The sequence below is a fragment of the Perognathus longimembris genome, chromosome 24, assembly GCF_023159225.1.
Source record: "Perognathus longimembris pacificus isolate PPM17 chromosome 24, ASM2315922v1, whole genome shotgun sequence".
NCBI lineage: Eukaryota > Metazoa > Chordata > Mammalia > Rodentia > Heteromyidae > Perognathus > Perognathus longimembris.
In genome coordinates, this window is record NC_063184.1 from 29,471,126 (window position 1) to 29,491,396 (window position 20,271).

The 20,271-nt window shown below is 51.0% G+C and overlaps 1 protein-coding gene across 6 annotated transcripts in view; it reads left to right on the forward strand.

The window, feature by feature from the left end:
• The first annotated feature begins 8,358 nt into the window (after positions 1 to 8,358).
• Znf827 (zinc finger protein 827) overlaps positions 8,359 to 20,271 on the forward strand; it is a 166,117-nt gene continuing 154,204 nt past the window's right edge. For all 6 annotated transcript variants that reach the window (XM_048333774.1, XM_048333769.1, XM_048333772.1 and 3 more), the window contains exon 1: positions 8,359 to 8,541. In XM_048333774.1, the coding sequence (XP_048189731.1) occupies positions 8,499 to 8,541 (43 nt within the window). In that variant the 5' untranslated portion in view covers positions 8,359 to 8,498. The remainder of the gene's footprint in view (positions 8,542 to 20,271) is intronic.

Consider the following 20,271-nt stretch of genomic DNA (forward strand, 5'->3'; position numbering starts at 1 on the left):
TTTCAGGCCGTACTTACTAAGGACGACATGGCTGCCAGTGCTCGGTGCTGTCTGGGAGGAAGTCGGCTAAAGGAGCAGGGGTCTGCTGACTGCCACATAGAACCCATTCCTGGGAGTGTCCCCTCTCCGTGGGGCAAGTGCACTGTAAGTTGCTAATCCATCCCCCAGGCTGTTTACTGACAGCACACTTGCTAAACCAGTTGTGCGTTAGGTCCAGGACAAGGATGTATAGTGGAGTTTATCTGTCTTGTTGCTTCCTGTTGTTGCAAGGAGATGAGTTTCCAGAGGCCTCCATTCTTCCCAAGTGGACGTGGCCTGCTGACTGGCTGGCTGTCCAACAGCCGGCTGACCTCGGTGACGCATGGCTTGTGCTTTCAGAGTCATCGATTTGCATCCGACCCTCATGAACTCCTCTTTGAAAGACTTTCCAAGACCCTAGGCCAAGATGGACTGGACTGTACCAACACCTAACAATGAAATGACAACGAACTTGGCCTTTGTAAGCATTTTGTCCCCAAACATATAAATATTAGGAATGTTTTATTTCGAAATAAAGATTTGATCAGAGGATGTGATATTCCTTCTCCCCCACTTCTGTCCCTAAAGATTTGTGGTTTTAATTATTGATGACTAAAGCTGTATGGTGCTTGGAATAAGATGGTCGGATTTTGTTTTTGTAACTTTTTTCTGTGGGTCCTGGGGCTTGAACTCTGAGACCAAGCACTGTCCCTGAGCTCCTTTTGCTCAAGGCGAGCACTCTACCACTTGCATCGCAGTGCCACTTGGGCGCTTCTCTGTCATTAACTGGATAAGAGCCTCACTGACTTTCCTGCCTACTCTGGCTTTGAGCCGCGGTCCTCCAATCTCAGCCTCCGGAGTAGCTGGGATTTCAGGCATGAGCCACCAGCGTCTAGCTTTGCTTTTGTAACTTTAAAAAGTTTCCTTTAAGCTACCGTTTATGCACAGTAAAAACAGAAGAAGGAAAGGAAAATAGAACAACTTGGGAGCCAGTGAAACGGCATCAAACCAATGGGTGGATTGTCTGTGTGCAATATTTAAAAGCACTCGACTCCTTAACTTTGCATATTGCTATCTAGGGTGCTTCTGAATTCTGCTTTGCAGAACTGACATCCTGAAACCTACCAGGAGATATACCTGGTATATCCTGGCACTGATAAGCCTTCAGTTTATCCTACATTTGAGCTCAACCTTTCTGAACGAGGGAAACTCATTGGTCAGAGCTGACCCTGGTCAGTTTTAGCCCTTCAGGCTTATCATTGTCTAAAGCCAGTCACCTGCAAGGTACCCTCTGCCTAAGATTCTAATATGATTCCAAGACGAAGCTCTAACTTCCTCTCATTACATATATCACTGTGTGATATTGAATTATGGCAGCGAGGAAGCCTATAATTGTTAGGTCTCTTGGTATTATCATTTGCTGGTTCATATGAACGGGCTTATACTCCAATAAAAGGGCCTACCAAAACTCAGTATCCCTAAAGCATACAGTTGGGGGTCAAGGTAATGTGGTATGACGTGGCACGAGGTTCTCAACTGCATACGCTGTGGTCTAATTCCGAGCATTCTGAAGGGTAACGCAGGAGGATTGTGAGTGCAAGGACAATTTGGGGGTACATAGCAAGACTCGGTCTCAAAAAGAAAAAAAATGTGGCATAAAAATGAACAGAGGTAGAGGAGGAAATTTAGAAGTAGAGGTAGATTGGGGTAACTGTGGACAGTAGAATCATGAAAGACCAAGATAAAGTAAAGCCAAGAAGGAAAGTGTTTTTTAAAAATTATTATTGTTTTGTTCTTATAGTAGTTGTTTTTGCTAGTGCTGGGGCTTGAACTCTAGGCCTTGCCCATTCACCGTATCATGTGAACTATGCCTACATTTCTCATGGTTATTTGGAGGGTTTGTCTGCCCTAGCAAACTCTGATCTTGATTCTCAGATCTCAACCTCCTGAGAAGATAAGTTTATAAGCATGAGCCATTCATTAGTTCCTGACTACAGGAACTGCTTGATTGAGTCCACTTTCATTTTATGTGTAGGTCTCCAAAATATGAAATAATTAATATATAATTATAGATACAAAGTGTATTATAACCAGTGGTTTATGCCTGTAATCCAGCTCTACAGAAGGCTGAGATCTGAGATCTGAGGCAGTAAAGTCTCTGAGACTTTTATCTTGAATTAACCTCCCAACAGCCAGAAGTAGTGCTGTGGCTCAAGTGGCTGAGCACCAACCTTCAGCAAAAAAGCTGAGGGACAGCACCTAGACCCTGAGTTCAAGCCCCAGGACTGGCACGCAGAACAAAGCAAACCTGGGTATGTTTTTATTTTTATTTTTTTGCCAGTCCTGGGGCTTGGACTCAGGGTCTGAGCACTGTCCCTGGCTTCTTTTTGCTCAAGGCTAGCTAGCACTCTGCCACTTGAGCCACAGCGCCACTTCTGGCTGTTTTCTGTATATGTGGTGCTGGGGAATTGAACCCAGGGCCTCATGTATATGAGGCAAGCACTCTTGCCACTAGGCCATATCCCCAGCCCCCAAACCTGGGTATTTGATAACTTTTCTTTCATTATCCTTTATGACTCACAATGCTCTTTTTTTTTTTTTTTTCCTTTCACATTTTCAGCAGAATCGAGGCTTGAACTCAGGGCCTTGTACTTCAAGTACAGTTCTAATTAACTTGCCCCCTCCCCCCCGGGGCCTTCCTAATGCTTTGTTCTCAGAAGGAGATGCTTAGCAGGTGATCGGTAGCAATCTTACCATGCTGTCCTGAGCGGGTGAAGCATTGTGGGTAAGGAGGATGAGGGCCTGCTCATAAAAGGGAAAGACAGATGTTGTAGAGAGATGCATCAGAGCTGACTGCAGCTGGGGGTGGGGGTGAGGGTGGCGGGAGCTATGGGAAAAGCCAAAATGGAAGAAGGGCCTCCCAAGGAGACAGCAGTGTGATCTGAGTCAGGGCGCAGGCCCCTGGGTCAGGCAACCTAGAAGTCCATTAAAAGATGTGACCAATCAGCCCCCAAGTGCCTGAAAGCGGGGTGCAGGTGTGTGTGGGGGGGGGGGTGGGCAACTGCTTGCGCGAGTTCCTGTCCACTCTGATCACAAAGGAAGGCCTGGGAAGGCTGAACTGACTAGAGAGGTTATAATCCTAGCAAATAAAGATGAGGAGACGAGAGTTTTATTTCAAACTAGGGTTCACACCAGCAACAAACACCGAGAAGACCGAAGCTGACAAGGTGCACCAGGCGAGGGAGGCAGGTCCCCAAAGTTTTGGCTGTTGCTCTGCCATTTGAGCCATGCCTCCAGTCTGGCATTTTGCTGCTACTTGAAGATAAGAGTCTCTGGGAATTTTTTTTTTTTCTTTTGGCCTGAGGTAGATTCAAACCTCCATCCTCAGATTGTAGCCTCTTGGGTAGCTAGGATTAGGGATGTGAGCCCCAGGCGGCCTGGCTTGGTGTGACTGTTTCAAATGTCAGAAGAGGGTTCCACGCAAGCCTTCTGCTCAGACCTGATTGGAAAGCCGGTTTCTGTGAGACTGTTCCATAAGGGAGACATCAGAGCAGCCTGTAAGTGTGGTTGAAGTGGCAAAAAAAAAAAAAAAAAGCCAGCCCTGCATGAAAAAAACCAAGCAAGAGGGTAGGACCCAGAGTTCAAGCCCCTGTATTGGCATACAGACTGACAGACAGACACTCACACACACACACACACACTGTAAGAGGAAAAATCCACCCTTACACAGGTATATAGTTAGAAGAGGAATATATTAATAGCCTTTTCAGATATCTCTATTTTTCTCTGATACAACACTAAAACTTGATGAGTAGTAGTTTCTAAACAGTTACTTACTGTGTGGAATCTGAAACCATACCAATGAACATTTGCTATTATTTTGCACTAAAATCCATTGATTTATTTTGCACGTTGAGTGAATCTGCTTCTACAACGTGTTCAGTAACATCATGCCTTGGTCATCTGGAAAATGTGGGTTGAACTGCGTTATGCTGACCTTCCAAAATCTTGACACATCTATTAACGTCACCATGGATATTTTCAAAACGACCCTCCTGGATGTTAGAAAGTCGCTAAATGCATGGTAATGAACACAAGTTATCTAAATTTCAAATTCTCATTTGCCAGTGCAAATATCGTCATTGCCAAAAAAATTGCTATTCAGTGTTTTCCTTGAAATTAGAGGCTCCTTTCACTCTTTTTTTTTTTTTTTTTTTGAGAAATACCCCAGTCTTAAGTTTGTCTGCCAATCATTCTTTGGAGTAAAATTAATGCCCATGACCCTGTTTCCACGGGTGATTTTCTTCACGCAACTTCAGACTGCCGGAGCAGGAACATTTTTATTTACACCTACGACGTTGTCACAAAGGATATTTAAAAGTCTCGTCCTCAGGAGCTCAGATTTAATAAAATGATTCCTTTTTTTTTCCCCCCAAGAATAGATCTTACATGAATCTGCTTTTTATTTTGGAGCCCCTGCCTCGATTGGTGTAAGGTGCCAGCATTTTACACACCATCCGTGAACAAGTCAACAGGAAGAAAGGGGAGCACCACATGGCACTGTTACTATGGAAATAGTCCCCACCCCGCAGACCCCTCCACAGACCCCCCCCCCCCGACTTTGCACTACTTTAGAGGAAGTGCTCCCCTCCCCCAACTGTCCCCACACCGAGATCACCCCACACACTGCCAGCCCAACACACAACATTTTTTTAGAATACCCAATTTTCAGAAAAATCTATGTTAATCTCACCGCGGAGAGGCGCTGGGAGATGCGGATGAACATAGTACTTGCTATGACTACTAAGGTAAAGTACTGTCTTGAAAGTCTGACCCTGGGGACAGGGGTGTGAATCTAACAGCACGTCTCAATCCAATGATTTTAACCAACCACACTCCATGCTTATGATGAGCCCTCAATTAGGTATTCAGTTTGGATCTTGAAATCTATTGGCGTGATCGCCCGTTATTTGTCTTCCTAATATTTCAGGTGAGCCTAACATTAAAATGAGTTTGTGTTCCCGGAGCACACAGTAGTAATTAAGGGGTGAAATGCGGATGACCTTGAGGAGTGTTGTTGAAACACAGATCCCAACCTGAAAATGTCTGGTCCTTATTTCCATTCTCCATTGTGATATGTACTACGCCAAATGATTTTTTGGAGAGAGGTGGTAGTATGAGTAGATTCAATTTAAAAAATGCTTTTGGCTGTTGATAAAACACCTATATAATTAAAAGTTGACAGCATTTGCCCAAATGCCTTTAAAAGGTCGCAGGAAATGGACTCTGCTTTGAGGAAAGGCCTAAAGTGTGTTTTCAATTATAGTGTACTAAACAATGTGAAAAGAGGAGCAATTCTGCAAAAGGTGGTGGTGTGTTTACACAGAATAGAAACTCTCAACGTCCTAGCCAAAGGTTTTCTCGGGGAGCTATAACTATAGCATTTACCTGGGGGTTAAGCGCTGAATCTTCTAGAATCTACAGACTCTGGGCAATGGGTTGACTTGGTATGGAGATCCCCGACTTATCACTTGTCTATTAATTTCTAGTCGAATGGGCCATCTAATTGATGTTGAGCTGATTTTAGTCTGAGTTGAAAGATAGATTTCAAATGATAATGTAGGGAAATTTAACGTCTTTTTGGGGGAGTGAGACTTGGCGTGCCAGTACTGGGGCTTGAACTCGGGGCCTGGGCTGTATAGTATCCCTGTTTGTTTTTCCACTCAATGTTGGCATTCTACCATCTGAGCCACGCCTCCATTTCTAGATTTTATTTTATTTTATTTTATTTTTGGTACTTGGTATTGGTATTTGGTACTTTGGTATTGGAGATAGGAGTCTCATAGATTTTCCTGTTCAGGAATGGCGATCCTCAGATCTTCTCCTGTAGCTAGGATTATAGGAGTGAGCCATTGGTGTCTGGGTAACTACTTTTTTTTTTTTTAAAGCTAACATTTTATCAAGAACTGATTTAAAGGTGATGCTTCCTCTTGGACTTGACTGCACTGTTTGGGGTTTGGAGAAAAGGCAGGCAGGTGTTAAAACCTTGTTTCAGATAACATAACTCCAGACAAGGAAGCTAGATGTTTTGAGAGGAGTTGACAGGAAGGCCTCCTCCTGAGATTTTGTGTATCTTTTTTTTGGGGGGGGGGGGATTCAATAGTCTCTAAGCTTTTGTAGGAAAGGTGTATACTCTAAAGCCTTATGGTTATTTTAAAAGGAGCTTTGCCAGAATTGAACCGCCATAACTGTCTTTCAACATCATTAATTTCCAAGTCAGAATCTCAAGGAAGAATGATTCATGGAATGTTCTATACACCTTCAAGGTACCTCCATTTCTTTGATCAAAAAAAAAAAAAGAACCTACTTGAGAATTGGTAGGAAAATATTTAACATACTAAGATGATGAGTCAGAGTTTTCTTAAATCTCCAAAAGGGAAGATGTAGCTCAATAATGCACCTTCTATATTTTATTTTTTGCTGTATCTGACTCATGACATATGATATATTCCGCTAAGTTCAAAGTTTCCCCTTAGAAAAAGAGTTTTATGAAACAAGTCTTCAGGCCTTTTTTTTTTTTTTTTAAAACTTCAATTGTAGTAGCAAGTTTTGGAGTTTAAATCATTAACAACTCCGGAGTGCAGTCCTATCCAAATGACTGCAAGTCACGAAGACAACACTTGTCTCTCCCACCAACTACCTTTTGTGCTGAGTGAGACTGGGACCTTTTCTGGTTCCCCCCTTTTATGTCTGTCTTTGAAGGAAGATGTGTGGTTTGTTAAAAGTAATGCACGCCTATCGGTTCATGAAAACGGCTATCTTGAGCTCCTAATGCACACTACAATTGCTCCAGGGTAAAACTTCATATGCCTGCATTGTCATAGGTGGGGGGGGGGGGTAGTGCATTTCAGAGGTCCAGATTGCAGGGTGCCATGGAGAAGCAGTAAGTCAACCAAGGGGGGGGGGCGGGGGTGACCTGGCTTTGTTTCCCTCCATTGTCGGGACCTGAAACCCTGTCAATTTCATGTAGGCAGCAGTTTTCCAAAGCAGTTAACTGCGGCCAGGCTCTCCCCAAACTGGACATTTATTCCTTCCACCCATTTGATCATTATTTTTCAACCGGGCTTATGGGTCTAACAACACCGTCCACCACCCCCTCCCCTCCCTCCACCTTCCCAGAGTTAAGGGAGGAATGGATGGTGTATGTCTGGTGGGGGGGGGGCAATAATAAATAAATAAAAAGACCCTGAAGGATTTAAAAAAAAAATCCAGAACAAAACATAAATAAGACAAAAGTGAAGAATGTAGTTAATGTAGTTTTTTTTTTAATTTTGGAGGAAAAAAAATAACAGTAAAAAAAATAATAATGCAGTGGGGGAAGAGTGGGGGGGTGGAGGAAACTTTTCTCCCTGCCCCTGTGCCCCTCGGCCGGCCCACCCCACCCCCCCACGGTGTCCCCCAGAGCGGGGAGGGGAGGGGGGGGTGTCTGCGGAACTCCATCCGCCCCCGTGCGCGCCCCCCTCCTCCTCTTCCCTCCCCACTCCCCCCCCCCCCCCCCGGGCGCCGCGCCGCCGACCGACCGCGCGAGGCCGAGCCGGGCCCCGGGGAGCCTTAGGGCACCTTTCCCCGGCTGTGTGTGTGTGTGTGTGTGTGCGTGCGTGTGCGCGCGCGTGTGTGTGTGTGTGTGCCTGGCTCTCGCTCTTCCCCCTCAGTCTGTGTGTGTGTGTGTGTGTGTGACAGAGCCAGAGGGAGCGAGGGGAGAGCAGGGCGCGCGAGCGAGCCGGGGAGAGCGAGCCGCGCCGCCGCTGCCCTTTGATCCCGACTTAGTGTTAGGGGCTCGGCGGCTCCGCGCGCCCGGCCCGCCCGGCCCGCCCGGCCCGCCCGCCCGCCCGCCCGCCCGGCCACCCGCCCGCCCGCCCTACCCTGCCTGCCCGGCCCTGCCTGCCTGCCTGCCTGCCTGCCTGCCTGCCTGCCTTGCCCGGCCCTCCGCGCCCCCCGCGCGCCCCGCACACCCCCGGCGCGCCTCCACCGCTGCCCGCCGGCACACGCGGGCGCCGGACACGCACACACTCACTCACACCTAGCAGATCCGAGTCCATTGAAGAATATCACGCTCGGGGGACAAGCCAGGTGCACGACCAAAAAAAAAAAAAAATTAAAAAAAAAAAAGAGAAAGGAAAGAAAAAAAAAAAGAGCGAGAGAGCGAGCGAGAGAGCGAGCGAGAGAAGAAAACCCCGCTCCGGGCTCCGCCGAGCGAGCTGCGATCCTGGTCTTTTTTTTTTTTTATTTTTATTTTATTTTTATTTCTGCACACCTCGGAGAGCAGGGGGTCCCCCCCTCCACCCACCCCCCCTCCCCGCGCGCCCGCCCCCCAACTACCTCCGTGGCCCTGCCCGTGCGTGCCTCTCCCTCATCGGCCCCCCACGGGGGTTTCTGTGATCTCCCATTACCCGAGGAGGAGGATGTGAGCGCGGGGGAAAATGCCCCGGAGGAAGCAGGAGCAGCCCCAGCGCCTTCCCTCACGTAAGTCGCCCCCTCGCCCGCCCCGCGTCCCGCCGCGGCCCTGCCCGCCCCGGATCCCCGCCGTGCCGCCCCGGATCCCCCGCCGCGCCCCGGATCCCCCCGCCGCCAGCCTCCCCGGGGCGGCCAGGGCCGGCCGGCCTCAGTTTAGGGTTACGGAGGTGAAGCCGACAAAGACGCGGCCCGGGTTACTCCTCGCCGAGGTCTGTGCCGAGGCAGCCATGTTGGTGATCATCAGCCCCGTGCCCTTTCCATTCGCTCGCTCTTTTTTCTTTCTTTCTCTCGCCCCCCTCGGCCGCGGCGGCGGCGGCGGCTGCTCCTTCTTCTCCTCCACACACGCACCCCCCCCCTTCCCCGGTTCCTGGAGATCGGGCCTGTTTCCCCCCCCCCTCTTCTCCTTTCCTCCTCCCCCTCCCCACGCCGGGTGGCAGGGGAGGGGGCCGCGCGGACGCCGGCTTTATCGGGGTGTCGGGGTGTGTGTGTGTGGGGACGGGGGGGTGGGTTGGAGAGGTGGCGAGCTCCCCCACAGGAATCCCCGGCGGCTCTTCCCCCCCCCCTCCGTGCGCCCCTGCGGGGTGCGGGGTCGGGGCGCGCGGGGGGTCGGGGGCCGTGACATGGCGTGGGGTGTGTGTGTGTGGCGGGGAGGTCGGGGCGCGCGGCCCCGGGGACCCGGGAGAGGTCGGTCTCCGGGTAAAGGTTGCGCCGGGGAGGGTCGGGCCCGGGCTCGGAGCTCCGGGCCGCGGGCGGAGGCGGCGGCGGCTGGGGGGGGGGGGGAGAAGCCGGGGAGGGCGTGGGGGGCACCGCACGCGGGGTGATGGTGGGGGGGACACACGCGGGGAGGGCGTGGGGGACGCCGCACGCGGACCCGCGCGGGGTGGGTGGGTGGGGGGGACACACACCCGAGCCGCCGGGGCGGCTGCTCCCGCGGCGCCGGACCGAGGGGGGCGCGCCGTGGGCGCGGGGCGGGCGAGCGAGGCCGGGGGCAGCGGCGGGCGGATGTGGGGGTGCGGGAGCCGCGCCGAGGCGGCGGGCGGGAGGCCGGGGCGGCTCGCGAGGTCCCCGCAGAGCCCCCCGGGGAAGGAGGCAGGCAGGCCGGGGCGGGGGCTCCCGGCCGCAATCAAATGCAGGGGGTCAGCGGGAGTAGACGGAGCCGGGCAGTACTCGGGAGCCCACCCCCCCTCCACCCTCCCCCGTCCCCCCTTTCCCCGGCGATCCCGAGCGGAGTCCGGGACTAAAGTGCAGCGCCGCTCTCCCCGGCGGCGGCCCAGGGCGCACACCCACGGGGGGGAGGTGGGGGGGGGGACGCCCGCCGGCTCGGCCTGGTCACCCCCGCCCCTCCTCCTCCGCGCCCCCGGCCCCCCCCCCCGCGCCCGCCCTCGGCCTTTCTTCGCCAGACTCCTAACTTTTCCTCCACCCCCCCCCCCCGCTCGTCCCCCCCGCCCCCCACCCCCCTCCCCACCCACCCGCCCCATCTCTCCGGGCTCCGAGCGTTCCGAGATGCTGCTGAAGCTAAAAGTGAAGGAGAAAAGAAGCAACTAAAAATATCCCCGGGGCCGCCGGGCTCCTTGAATGCAGGGGAGAGGGGGCAGGGGAGCCGGCGGCGGGGCGGGGTGGCGGGGGGAGGGGAGGCGCCGGAGGGAGGGGTCGGCCGGGGTTGGGGGGGGGGGAACCGAGGGTCAGCCTCTTCCCCCCCCCCACCTCCCGTGCCCTCCCCTCCCCGCGGTTGGGTTGTGGGGGGGGGGGAGCCGGGGCCGCGCAGCCCCGGGCTTGGGGGGCGGGCGGGCGGGCGCGCCGGGGCGGCCGACGTGGTCGGTCACCTGAAGTTCACGGCGGGTGGGGGAAGGGTTAAGGCGCTGGTGTCTCGGCCGGGGCCGGGCGCTTCCGCCGCAGACAGGCGGCGATCGATGTCTCCCCCCCCCCCCTCACCCCACCACCTCCCTCCCTCCCTCCCTCCCCGGGCGCGAGGGGGCCGCGGCGGGGAGGAGTGTGGTGGTGGGGACCCGGGGAAGGGGGGGGGGGAACGGGGCGCCCCCTCGCCGGGCCCAGGCCGCGGCCGCGGGGCGAGGGCGCGCGCAGGCCGTGCGCTCCGCACGCACTCTCTCCTCTCTCTCTCTCTCTCTCTCTCTCCCCCCCCCCCCTTCCCCGGTCGGTGCGCAGGGAGTCGGCGCGCAGGGCCGGGGTTGTGCCGTTTTCCCCCCTTCTTCCTGCCCCCGTGCGGTCCTTTCTTCGCCTGCCCGCTAGAGGTTCCGAGGATCATCTCGCACATGTAACATATAGAGAGAGGGATCTGTGCGTGCGCGTGTGTGTGTGTGTGTGCGGGTGTGTGCGCGTGTGTGCACAGGAGCCGGCGGTGCGGGGCGAGGCGGAGCCGCCGGCGACCCACGGAAAAAGTCGCCGCAGTTGGTGGCGGAGCGCGCGGCGCGGCGCGGCGCGTGGCCGGCGGGGACCCCGGGGGGGGGGCGCGTGTGGGTGGGTGTGGATGGGGTGGGATGGAGAGGGGGTGGGGGCAAAGGAAGGAGGCGGGCATCCCGGGGGCGGGGAGGAGGGGCGGGGGGAGCCCCCACCGCGGGACCCGCCGGGCTTCGGGGTGTCCCGCGAACTTGCCCTTAGATGGCAACTTTGGGGGAGCGCGGGGCGGCGGGGTGATCCGGTCACTTTCCCTTTCTTCTCCGCTCCCACTCACCCACCCACTCACCCACCCCACCCCGTCCTCTACTTTTTTTTTTAATCATTTAAAAATAAAATATAATAAAATACGTTGGTGGCGAGGGCAGCCGGGGGGGGGTGGTGGGGGGGAGAGGAGAAGGGGTTTATCACAGTCGGGGGTTGAGCCCGAGCCGGTTCCGCCCTCCCTCCCTCCCTCCCTCCCTCCCGCCCTCCCTCCCTCCCGCCGGCCCGGGCGCGGCGCGGGCAGCTGCAGCCTGCCCTGCCCGTGACCTTGACCCTGACCTCCGGTGTCTGCCCTGGCGGGCGGCGGCGGCGGCGGCGGCGGCGGCGGCGCGGAGGAAGCGCGGGCTCCATTTTAGCTCGGCGCCCGGTGGGCCTGGCGCGCGGCGGGGGTGGGGGTGGGGGGGCCGGGGTCCCCACCCCACCCCCACCCCGGTTACCCCGTTACCGGCGGCGGGCTCGCCCACCTCCCGCTCCCCCCCTCCCCATCGGACACCAAAGAAAGAAAGAAAGAGAGGGGAAAACGACACCCCCCCCCCCCCCCGCCCCGCCGCCCTCCTCCGCCCGCGGGAAGCCGCTTGTACTCGGAGTGAGAAGCCAGGCACCTTTGGAAACACTGTTTCCGTCCTTCCTGGCATTCGTATTTCATTTCATTTTAAAAAAAAAAAAAATATTTATTTGAAGAGGGGAGTCTTCATGCGTGGAGCTCCTCCCCATCCCCCCCCACCCCTGTGCACCTGGATTATTATTATTATTTGTGTGTGTGATGTCTTGTTTTGGGCAGTGGTGGTTGGTTGGTGGTGAAGGTGGGGGGGGGGGGCGGATGTAAGGGTTTACACACGTTTTATAAGCAGTTTGCATTCGGCCTAAGAGAGCAGTTTTCTGGCAAGTAAGAGTGTTCTTTTGCAAGTCAGCCCCCCAGCCCCAGGGGCTGCTGAGTTGAGGAGGCTTTGGCGAAACTTGCCCAGCCGTTATGGGGATGTAAGGAAAGCCTTGACGTGGGTCGACATTAGGGTTGGGTTGTTGTCTGTTGCGTATAGAACCATGACTGAGGATGGAACTGCAGACCTAAGTCTGAACTGTTTAGGGTGAAGAGGGTTTTCTTTCCCCCTCTGGAGAAACATTGAATGGAAGTTAAAATATAGTTAAGTCTGGGGATTAAAGTTGCCTGATAGAAGTCAACCCAGGGGGCTTTAAGGAGTTCTGCAGAGGCAGATTTTTTTTTTTTTTTTGAATCGATCCTAGCGGGGAGGGGGAAAGGAGAAGATGGGAGGCGGTGAGGACAATGAACTAGGATAAATTGAGGCCAGAGAGCCCTTTCTAGTAAATACTAAAGTGTGATTAGAGCCACTACGGATGAGTGAAAGAATCTGTAAACATGAAAAGCTGCGATATTTAAACAAGAATCTTGTGCAATCTCAATCGAGAAGATTTGGTGCTTTCTGTTATTTCCTCTCCCCCCCCACCCCAACAATGGGACTGAAGCTAGCTAAGGTGTATTCTTTATATGCATTGAGCCTGGGTCTCTTTACGACTAGTTCGCTGCAGTTTGACCACACAAAGCCCACATCCTCCGGCTTGTGAGCACAGACTCAGGGACCCTGGAAGTTCCACTCTCCAGTGGCTTAGTCGAGGGCTTGGAATTATCTGATATCAAGCCTGGGGTGAGCCTCCACTCCTGGCACAGAGTCCCAGCAATTCCCCTGGCTGGGCTCTGGCCTGCTAAGGTTTCCTTGCTCCTCTGTTCAGCTAGACACCCCGGGGACTGTTGAGAACTGAATTAGCTTTGGAGAATGGGGGAGCCTTTAACCTGACACTACTAACTTAAGCCTTGGGTTTCTGATTTAAAATTCTACACAGTCATTTCCTCCTGGGCCTCTGAAGAGGGAGAAAGGAGAGGGAGAGAAGGAGGGAGAAAGAGACAGACACACAGAGAGAATGGATCTATGTTGTGTTAGATGGGCCTCATACATACGCAGAAGAATATGGGCTTTCCTATAGAGCTGAATGATGATCTTACTGTCTACTAATCACAAAGAGGTTCTGTAATACTCCTGGAGGTGCTCCAGCAAAGGATGTTGTATTTGTGCCATGGCTTTAGAGATCATTATTCAAAAGAAAGCACCTATTTCTTAGCTTAGAGCAGTAACGGTCATTTTGGGATTTACACATGACTCCGATGCTGTTGATGTTTTTTTCATTTTTGTTTTGTTTTTACAAAAGTTCTTTCTGTTGGAACCTGGTTCAGTGCTCTGTTCAGAATATCCTAGAGGTCCTGAGAGCCGTGCCAGGAGCTTATCTTTAGCAGAATCCTGAACTGTGTAATTTAAGAATGTCTGTTAGCCTGAGGAAGAAGAGAGAGGGAAACTAATGCCACGACTGCTTCCCAGGCCTGGGGCTTGGCCCTCTGCGAACGTTACAGGCGGAGAGAGAAGAGGTGAGGGGCTCTTTTCCGTATTTATTGCATCCGTAAGTGCTTTGACCATTGGTGAACAGCACTTTTAAGACTTTCTCATTAGCATCCATTTACTTATAAACACATACAACTTGAGATCCTATTATGTTTATTTACTACTGGAAATTTGCCTGATGGCTTTTCCCAAAGGGAGCACAGAGGAAAAGTTAATAAAAGTTATTCTTCTAGTATTTTCACTGTTTACTCAGTTGTGGGTCAAGATCGGAACAGGTTATTGGGCTCTTCATCAACAAAACTTAAGAAAACAACAACTCAAAATCCTCCTTTGCTTTCTAGTAAAACTAGGAGACAACATGACTGGGAAGTTCCAGGATCCTTTCTTTGTTATATTTTTACCAATCTTTTTGTGTCAGATGGAAGAGAAGGGACTTCACTCTTTCCCTCTATGTATTCTCAATAATTTTTGCAGTGACCAGGCAATACCTCCTGACTAACCGTGACAGGAACCACGTAGGGAAAATTTTCAGCCTGAAGTAGCAGGGTATTTCATCGTTCCTGCCAGCCAGGGGTAATGATTCTCAGGTACCAAGGAAGCAGTCTAGGTTGATGGGGGATAATTATGCCTATCTGTTCCGCAAAGAGGACATCACGGATTCCTAATACAGCCAAGAAGGGATTACCGGGGTTTCCTGATGAAATGAGGATTGCTCAAAAAAAAAAAAAAATCACTTTCCCTCTAAAGTTTAAAAATAGTTTCTAGTAAAAAAAAAAAGTTGATTTTTAATTTATCTGCGACGCTGCCATCTCGCAGCGGAGACGACACAGCTGGTGTGAGTTGACTAATCTCTGAACAAAGTGTTAATAAATCCTGCTGGAGAAGTATATGGCTTCCAGCTAGTGTTAGAGCTTGCTGTGCGTTCCGTATCTTTGAGCCATTGAATGACCTCTGTTACGTCAGGTCCAAGGAAAGTTCAGGAACATGTCCGTCTTTGGAGGCTTGTAAAGCTAGGTAGACAGGGCTAGGGACACACCCATGGGAGAGTGTGTGTTGGTGGAGTCACTAGGCTGACTTTCCTGGGGTCAAAAGTTGGTCTACAGTATGTAGGTCTTGCTGATTATCAACATGTTTTGTTTTGTTTTTGTAGAAAAAAGTTGGGTTAGAAATAGATAGTGATGGGTTGGGTTGGTTAAACTCGTTGACTTAGGAATTCTGGGCGTGTGGCTTCAGATGTTATCGAGGAAAGAACTCTCACCCGGAATCACAAACCCTGGACCCTTTCTTTATGCACACGGGTGTCTTAGAATTCTGAGCTGAGCTCTGTGCCCTGGTCCGTTTGGGCTGCTGGCACGTAATACCTTAGGTCCGTCATTTCTACACAACAGAGGTGCTTCTTGCTCAGCTGCTCTAGAAGTTGGGAAGTTCACCGTCTGGGCGGCTGCGGATTCAGGGTCAGGTGAGTGTCAGGGTGTCCACAGTGTCGCCTTCTGGCTGTGTCCTCCCTTGCCTGGAGAAGTGACTAAGTCCAGCCCCGAGCTCGGGGGCCTAACCCTGTGCATCTGTTATGACCTATGACCCAGTCACCTTCTTAAGGCCGCACCTCCTGATCCTGAGGGGTCGGGAGGGGTGTTAAGTTTCACCGTTTGCACTTTGGAGAGGGGTTTAAGAATTCTGAGCACCACGCTGGGAAGGAAGGAGGGAGGAGGCCGTGTTCCTGCACTGTTGTGTTTGTGTGGTCACTCGTGCCATCAGTGAACATGATTGGATCCTTTAGCCCTCCTTTGGAACTTCCCTGTCCTGCCTTCTTCATTAAAAAAAAAAAAAAATATATATATATATATATATATACATATGTGTGTGTATATATCTACTGGAGTATTAGAATAGGAGGGAAAAACAAATAGAAAACCCTGCTGGCGCTGATCTCTCTGTTCTGACTGATGTATTAGTAATTTTCTATAATTTAATCAGACTCGTCACAGAACAAGATAATGAGAGGGTGACCTACCGAATAGGAATTTCTGGGTGCATTCAGGGATTTCTAGCATGAGGTTTATCGAGACTGGGTGTGCTCTATGGTGAAGGAGTAGATCTGAGAAGATACCCAAACTGAGGCCACTTATGGTCAAATGAGCGGGTGAGTTTTTGCTCATCTGATTTCATTACTATTTTGGCTTAGCTCATGTCCTCTTAGGATACCATTTGAGGGGTACAGCTTGTGAATAATGATGTTGTCTCCTCTCTCGTGCCCTCTTCTGTCTCCTACTTTGGTAGGTGTAGCTCAGTAACTCATTCATACCATCTAGGGCTAAGCGTACAAAACACTTTATGGTTCCTGGTAGCCGAGATGTCTTCGGTCATATTTTATAAGAAAATAATGTACAAAGCACAGAGCTTAGAAATAGCTAAGGGTACTTGACAGGCTGTTCTAGACACCATTGCTCTTCTGTTTGAGAGAAACTCTGTGTGTGTGTGTGTGTGTGTGTGTGTTTCTACCTTCTGTCTCTAACTTGTGTTTGTTGTGATACTGGAGAAGACACTTGACTAGGTGTGGGAGCAAAGGCCTGTCCCTCGGGTCCTGTCACTCCTCAGGGGCTGACCCTGGCTACAATTGTTGCAGATCTTAGGTTGATTCCTAAACTAACATCAGACTTTGGTTTGATACAAATCTTAATCCGCATGGGTACCTATTTCTGTTTATTTTCTAAAAGTCAGCTTCACTGTACACACACACACACACACACACACACACACACACACACACACACACACACACCCAGAGGCCCCTCTGTGGTGGTTAACTGTATAAAACTCACAGTGATACATACCCACTGTCAAGTCAGAAGGTGGCCTTTTGGAACTCTGCTTTTCCTAGGCTGACCTAGGGTTCCGTGACATGTAGCAGACAGTGTGCCTAGAAAGGATATGGCCTCCCAATTGGCCAATCCTTTCTCATTGTTTTATCTCTGTGGTTCTTAGATGGCCAGGTACTCTTCACTTCCTTAAAAAAAAAAAAAGAGTCTGGAGACTTGGGGACTGTGGTCCAGTGGTAGAGTGGCTGCCTAGCACACATGAGGTTCCGGGTACGATTTTCCAGCATTGGTAGCGTGGGGAGGCATAAAAAGGCCCAAATCAGCAAGGCATAAGTAAGTGCCGGCCCTTCTCAGTGCCTGGACAAGAAAACTCCAAAATAACTTCTCTCTTCCTGTGATGATTTTGACGTAGGTCAGCAAAGTATAGCTCGACTCTGTTAGAAGTGCAGTGCGAAGGACCAGTGGAAAGGTGGGGGGGGCCTCTGGGGGCGAATTGTTTGGAGTGTTCTGAAGAAGTTGCCTTTCAGAGGGGACTGAGGAAGGCCAGGCAGAAATGCTCTCGTACCTGATTGATCCGCCGCAATGCAATGGCCTGGGCTTTTGAAACAAGCTACTGCGCTTGTGGAGGGTGGTAGGTTTTTCTCGTCAGAGAGTACTAGTACCTTGGGTTGTCCGAAGTCTTTCTTTCAAAAAGCTTTTGTTGCGGTTGTGCATCAAGAGGTTGAAAATATCCTCCGTGACTTTGGTCTCTTTCCCCTTTGCTGTGTATTGCGTGCAAGAGGCAAAACAGAGCTCGTGTGCTTTTGAAGTTCAGAAAGTAATGCCAGGTGCACAGATTCTGGTAGGTTCTGAGCTGTTCACGTTCCAGCTCTGCCACAGGCTCCTCTGTGTGCAAGCTTACTTAGCTTCTCTGTCTTCCAGTTGCCTCATTTTCAAATAACAGTAATAATAGTTCCTGTGTCACAGAGCATATATTTACAAAATCATGACTAATTAATGTCTACTACATCAATAGAGCCCAATAAATATTACCTACTATTAAGTGGATGAAGTGTATATTTTACTTAGGTTGTGATTCCTTCTGCCATTTCTGACTTAGAAGTTTATGGTTGTGATTTTTTATAATTTTGTTTTCCATAGATCTTATTAGCATGGTGAGTAATAACAATATGATAAAATGAAATTCTTTTACCGAGCTATGATTGGAAGGCTTGACTAATGCTTGTCTCATAGGCCAACAACATTATATTAGGCTTTTGCTACAGGAATGACTTCCTCTGTGTATATGATTTGCTCTGAATTATATCTTAGTCCTGTCATAATCAGTAAAACAAATTATGGCTTGATTTTACTATCAAGTGAGGATAGTAAATTCTCCTCCAGTGACTTGGGCGGAGACTGAGATGAGGCGGTAGGTGTTTAATAAAGATTTGTTTACTCATTTACTCGACAAGCAGTCCATCTTCTGATCAAAATAACTGAGGGGAAATTGACGTTGAGCTTTCCGAATCTTATATGGGTTAGCATAGTTCAGCTTTTGCACAGAAAGCAGGAAAGCAAGAGCCTGTAGTTTCTAGTCACAGGGATCTAAAAACAAGAAAGAGTATTCGGTGGCTCTTAAATGAAAGACTGAGGGGTAGGAGAGAGAGAGAGATTGAGCGAGCGAGAGAGAGCGTGAGAAGGGACATCAGAGATCCCAGCTGGTATACTGGTGTGTGTCCATCCATCCCCCCCCATATGTTTAATAACTTGAGACAACACTTTAGAAATTGGAGGTTTCACTTTTTTTTTTTTAATCCAGACTTGCAGCTTCTTTTGAAAACTTGGAAGAGACAGCAGTCCTGGGCCCATCCCCCACATAGCTGCAGTCTGCATTCTCCCTCCCCCGGCATGGGCTCCCCGATCTGCCACAGCTCCTGCCTCTCAGCCCTCCCCCCCCCCCCCCCGCATTTCCCACCTGCCCACTGTCCTCAGGGCTCTTCCTCCGGGTCCCTGCGGGCATTTGGATTGGACACTGTTCTCCCTTCTCCAACCTTTTCTGATCATTGAATTCATCACCCAAGTCCAAGTATGGTGAGCCACGTTCTAGGATGACATCAGAGTCATGAGAGAAGCAGTCATGTGTGTGTGTGTGGGGGGGGATTAAGATCCTGTCTGTCACATATTCCAGCTGTGACAGTAACTGGGTGACAGCTGTCCTTCACCTGCTTTGCTCACGTGTTAAATGTGGGACGGTCACAGGTTCAGCGGGACAAAGTGCTCCTGCACGAGGATGTGGAGAAGCATGTCCAGGCTATAGAATGTGCACAGGAAGTGCTGGCTGTGTTGGTACACCTGACGTGCGAGGTGCAGATTCATTTCAAACGAGGATTTCCTCAGATGCCGTTCAGTTGGCTGGATTGCGTCGTTCATCAAGGTCATCTGGCTGCCCTTCGGCGTGTGAACTCTCCCTGCAAACCCAGCTTCTCAGCCCTGGCTGGAGGTTGAAAAATATAATAGGTGTTTAATAAAGATTTGTTTATTCAGTTAGTCCATAGTGGAGACTGGGACCAGTCCTTTCTGAAAAGTTCCCCAGATGACTTGAATGAATAGTGTGGATGAAAAGAGTCCTGAGCTACCGAGCTAACGCTCTGCCGTGATTTCACTTCAGCCGAGAATAAAGACAAGGGGTTGCCGTGCCTGCAGCTTATTGATGATACTTCATTAGCTATTAGAACCCTAAGAGCTTGCTGGGTGCTAGTGGCTCACGCCTAGAATCCTGGCTACTCAGGAGGCTGAGATCTGAGGGCTGAGAGCTTGGGATCGTGGTTTGAAACCAGCCCAGGTAGAAAAAGTCTATGAGATCCTTGTCTCCTATTAACCAGCAAAAAGCTGGAACTGGAGGTGTAGTTCCAGTGGTACAGTAATGGCTTAAATGAATAAGCCAAGCAAGTGCTTGAGGCCTTCAGTTCAAGCCCCATACCAGCAAACGAAACAAAAGCAACAACCCTAAACATTATTAGCTCACGGGCTCCAACTCCTTGAAGCCGGAAAGCAGAGACTCAAGGACCTATGTACCAGCCAGGAGGGAGGGACTCCAGTTTTCTCCCTCATAGTCCTTCCTCCCAGGAGACCACAGTCTTCTCCCCCGTTCCCTCTCCACGTCACCGAGAGCTCTCATAGGTATTGTGACCTTCGTCGAGTTGCTTCACCGCTCTGTGCATACGGGGGCTCCAAGCTTCAATGAGAGCTTGCTGGGCTTTAATCTGACCTTAAGGAAGAGAGAAATCAATGGACAGTGAGCTGCGTTCTGACATTTGTGAAGGAGAGAGATTTGCTGCTCTAGATGTGGGGTCTGGATTCTACCCTGTGATGGAGGTGCCACGGGTGGGGGGGGAGAAGGGGGTACTGGGGATCAAACCCAGGGCCTTGTACACCTTCTTGGCAAGTGCTTTATCACTGAGCTATAACCATAGCCTTTATGTTGACTCTTAATGACAAACATGGTACATGCTTAGTATAAATAATTAAAGCCCTGTATAAATGTTTAAAATGTGAAAGTTGCCTCCTCCCAGCCTCCACCCCCAGAGATAATCACTGTAATCAACAAGTAATATTTAAAATTCAGCCTCTCTTTGGAAACACGGATGCCCTCGGCCGCGTTGACGCGGGTGCTCTCGCCCAGCACTGGGATCAGAACAAGGGGGGGCCACGTGGCTCTTGTAAACTGACGCCATGGCAGTGGGGATTGGGGAGCTCCGATTAAAACGAGGAATGGACCGACTCCTTGCCAGGAAGGAGGCTTTGAGAACAGTGTCCGCGCTTGAAGTCACCCTCCAAGGAAGCATTGAGGCAGTGGC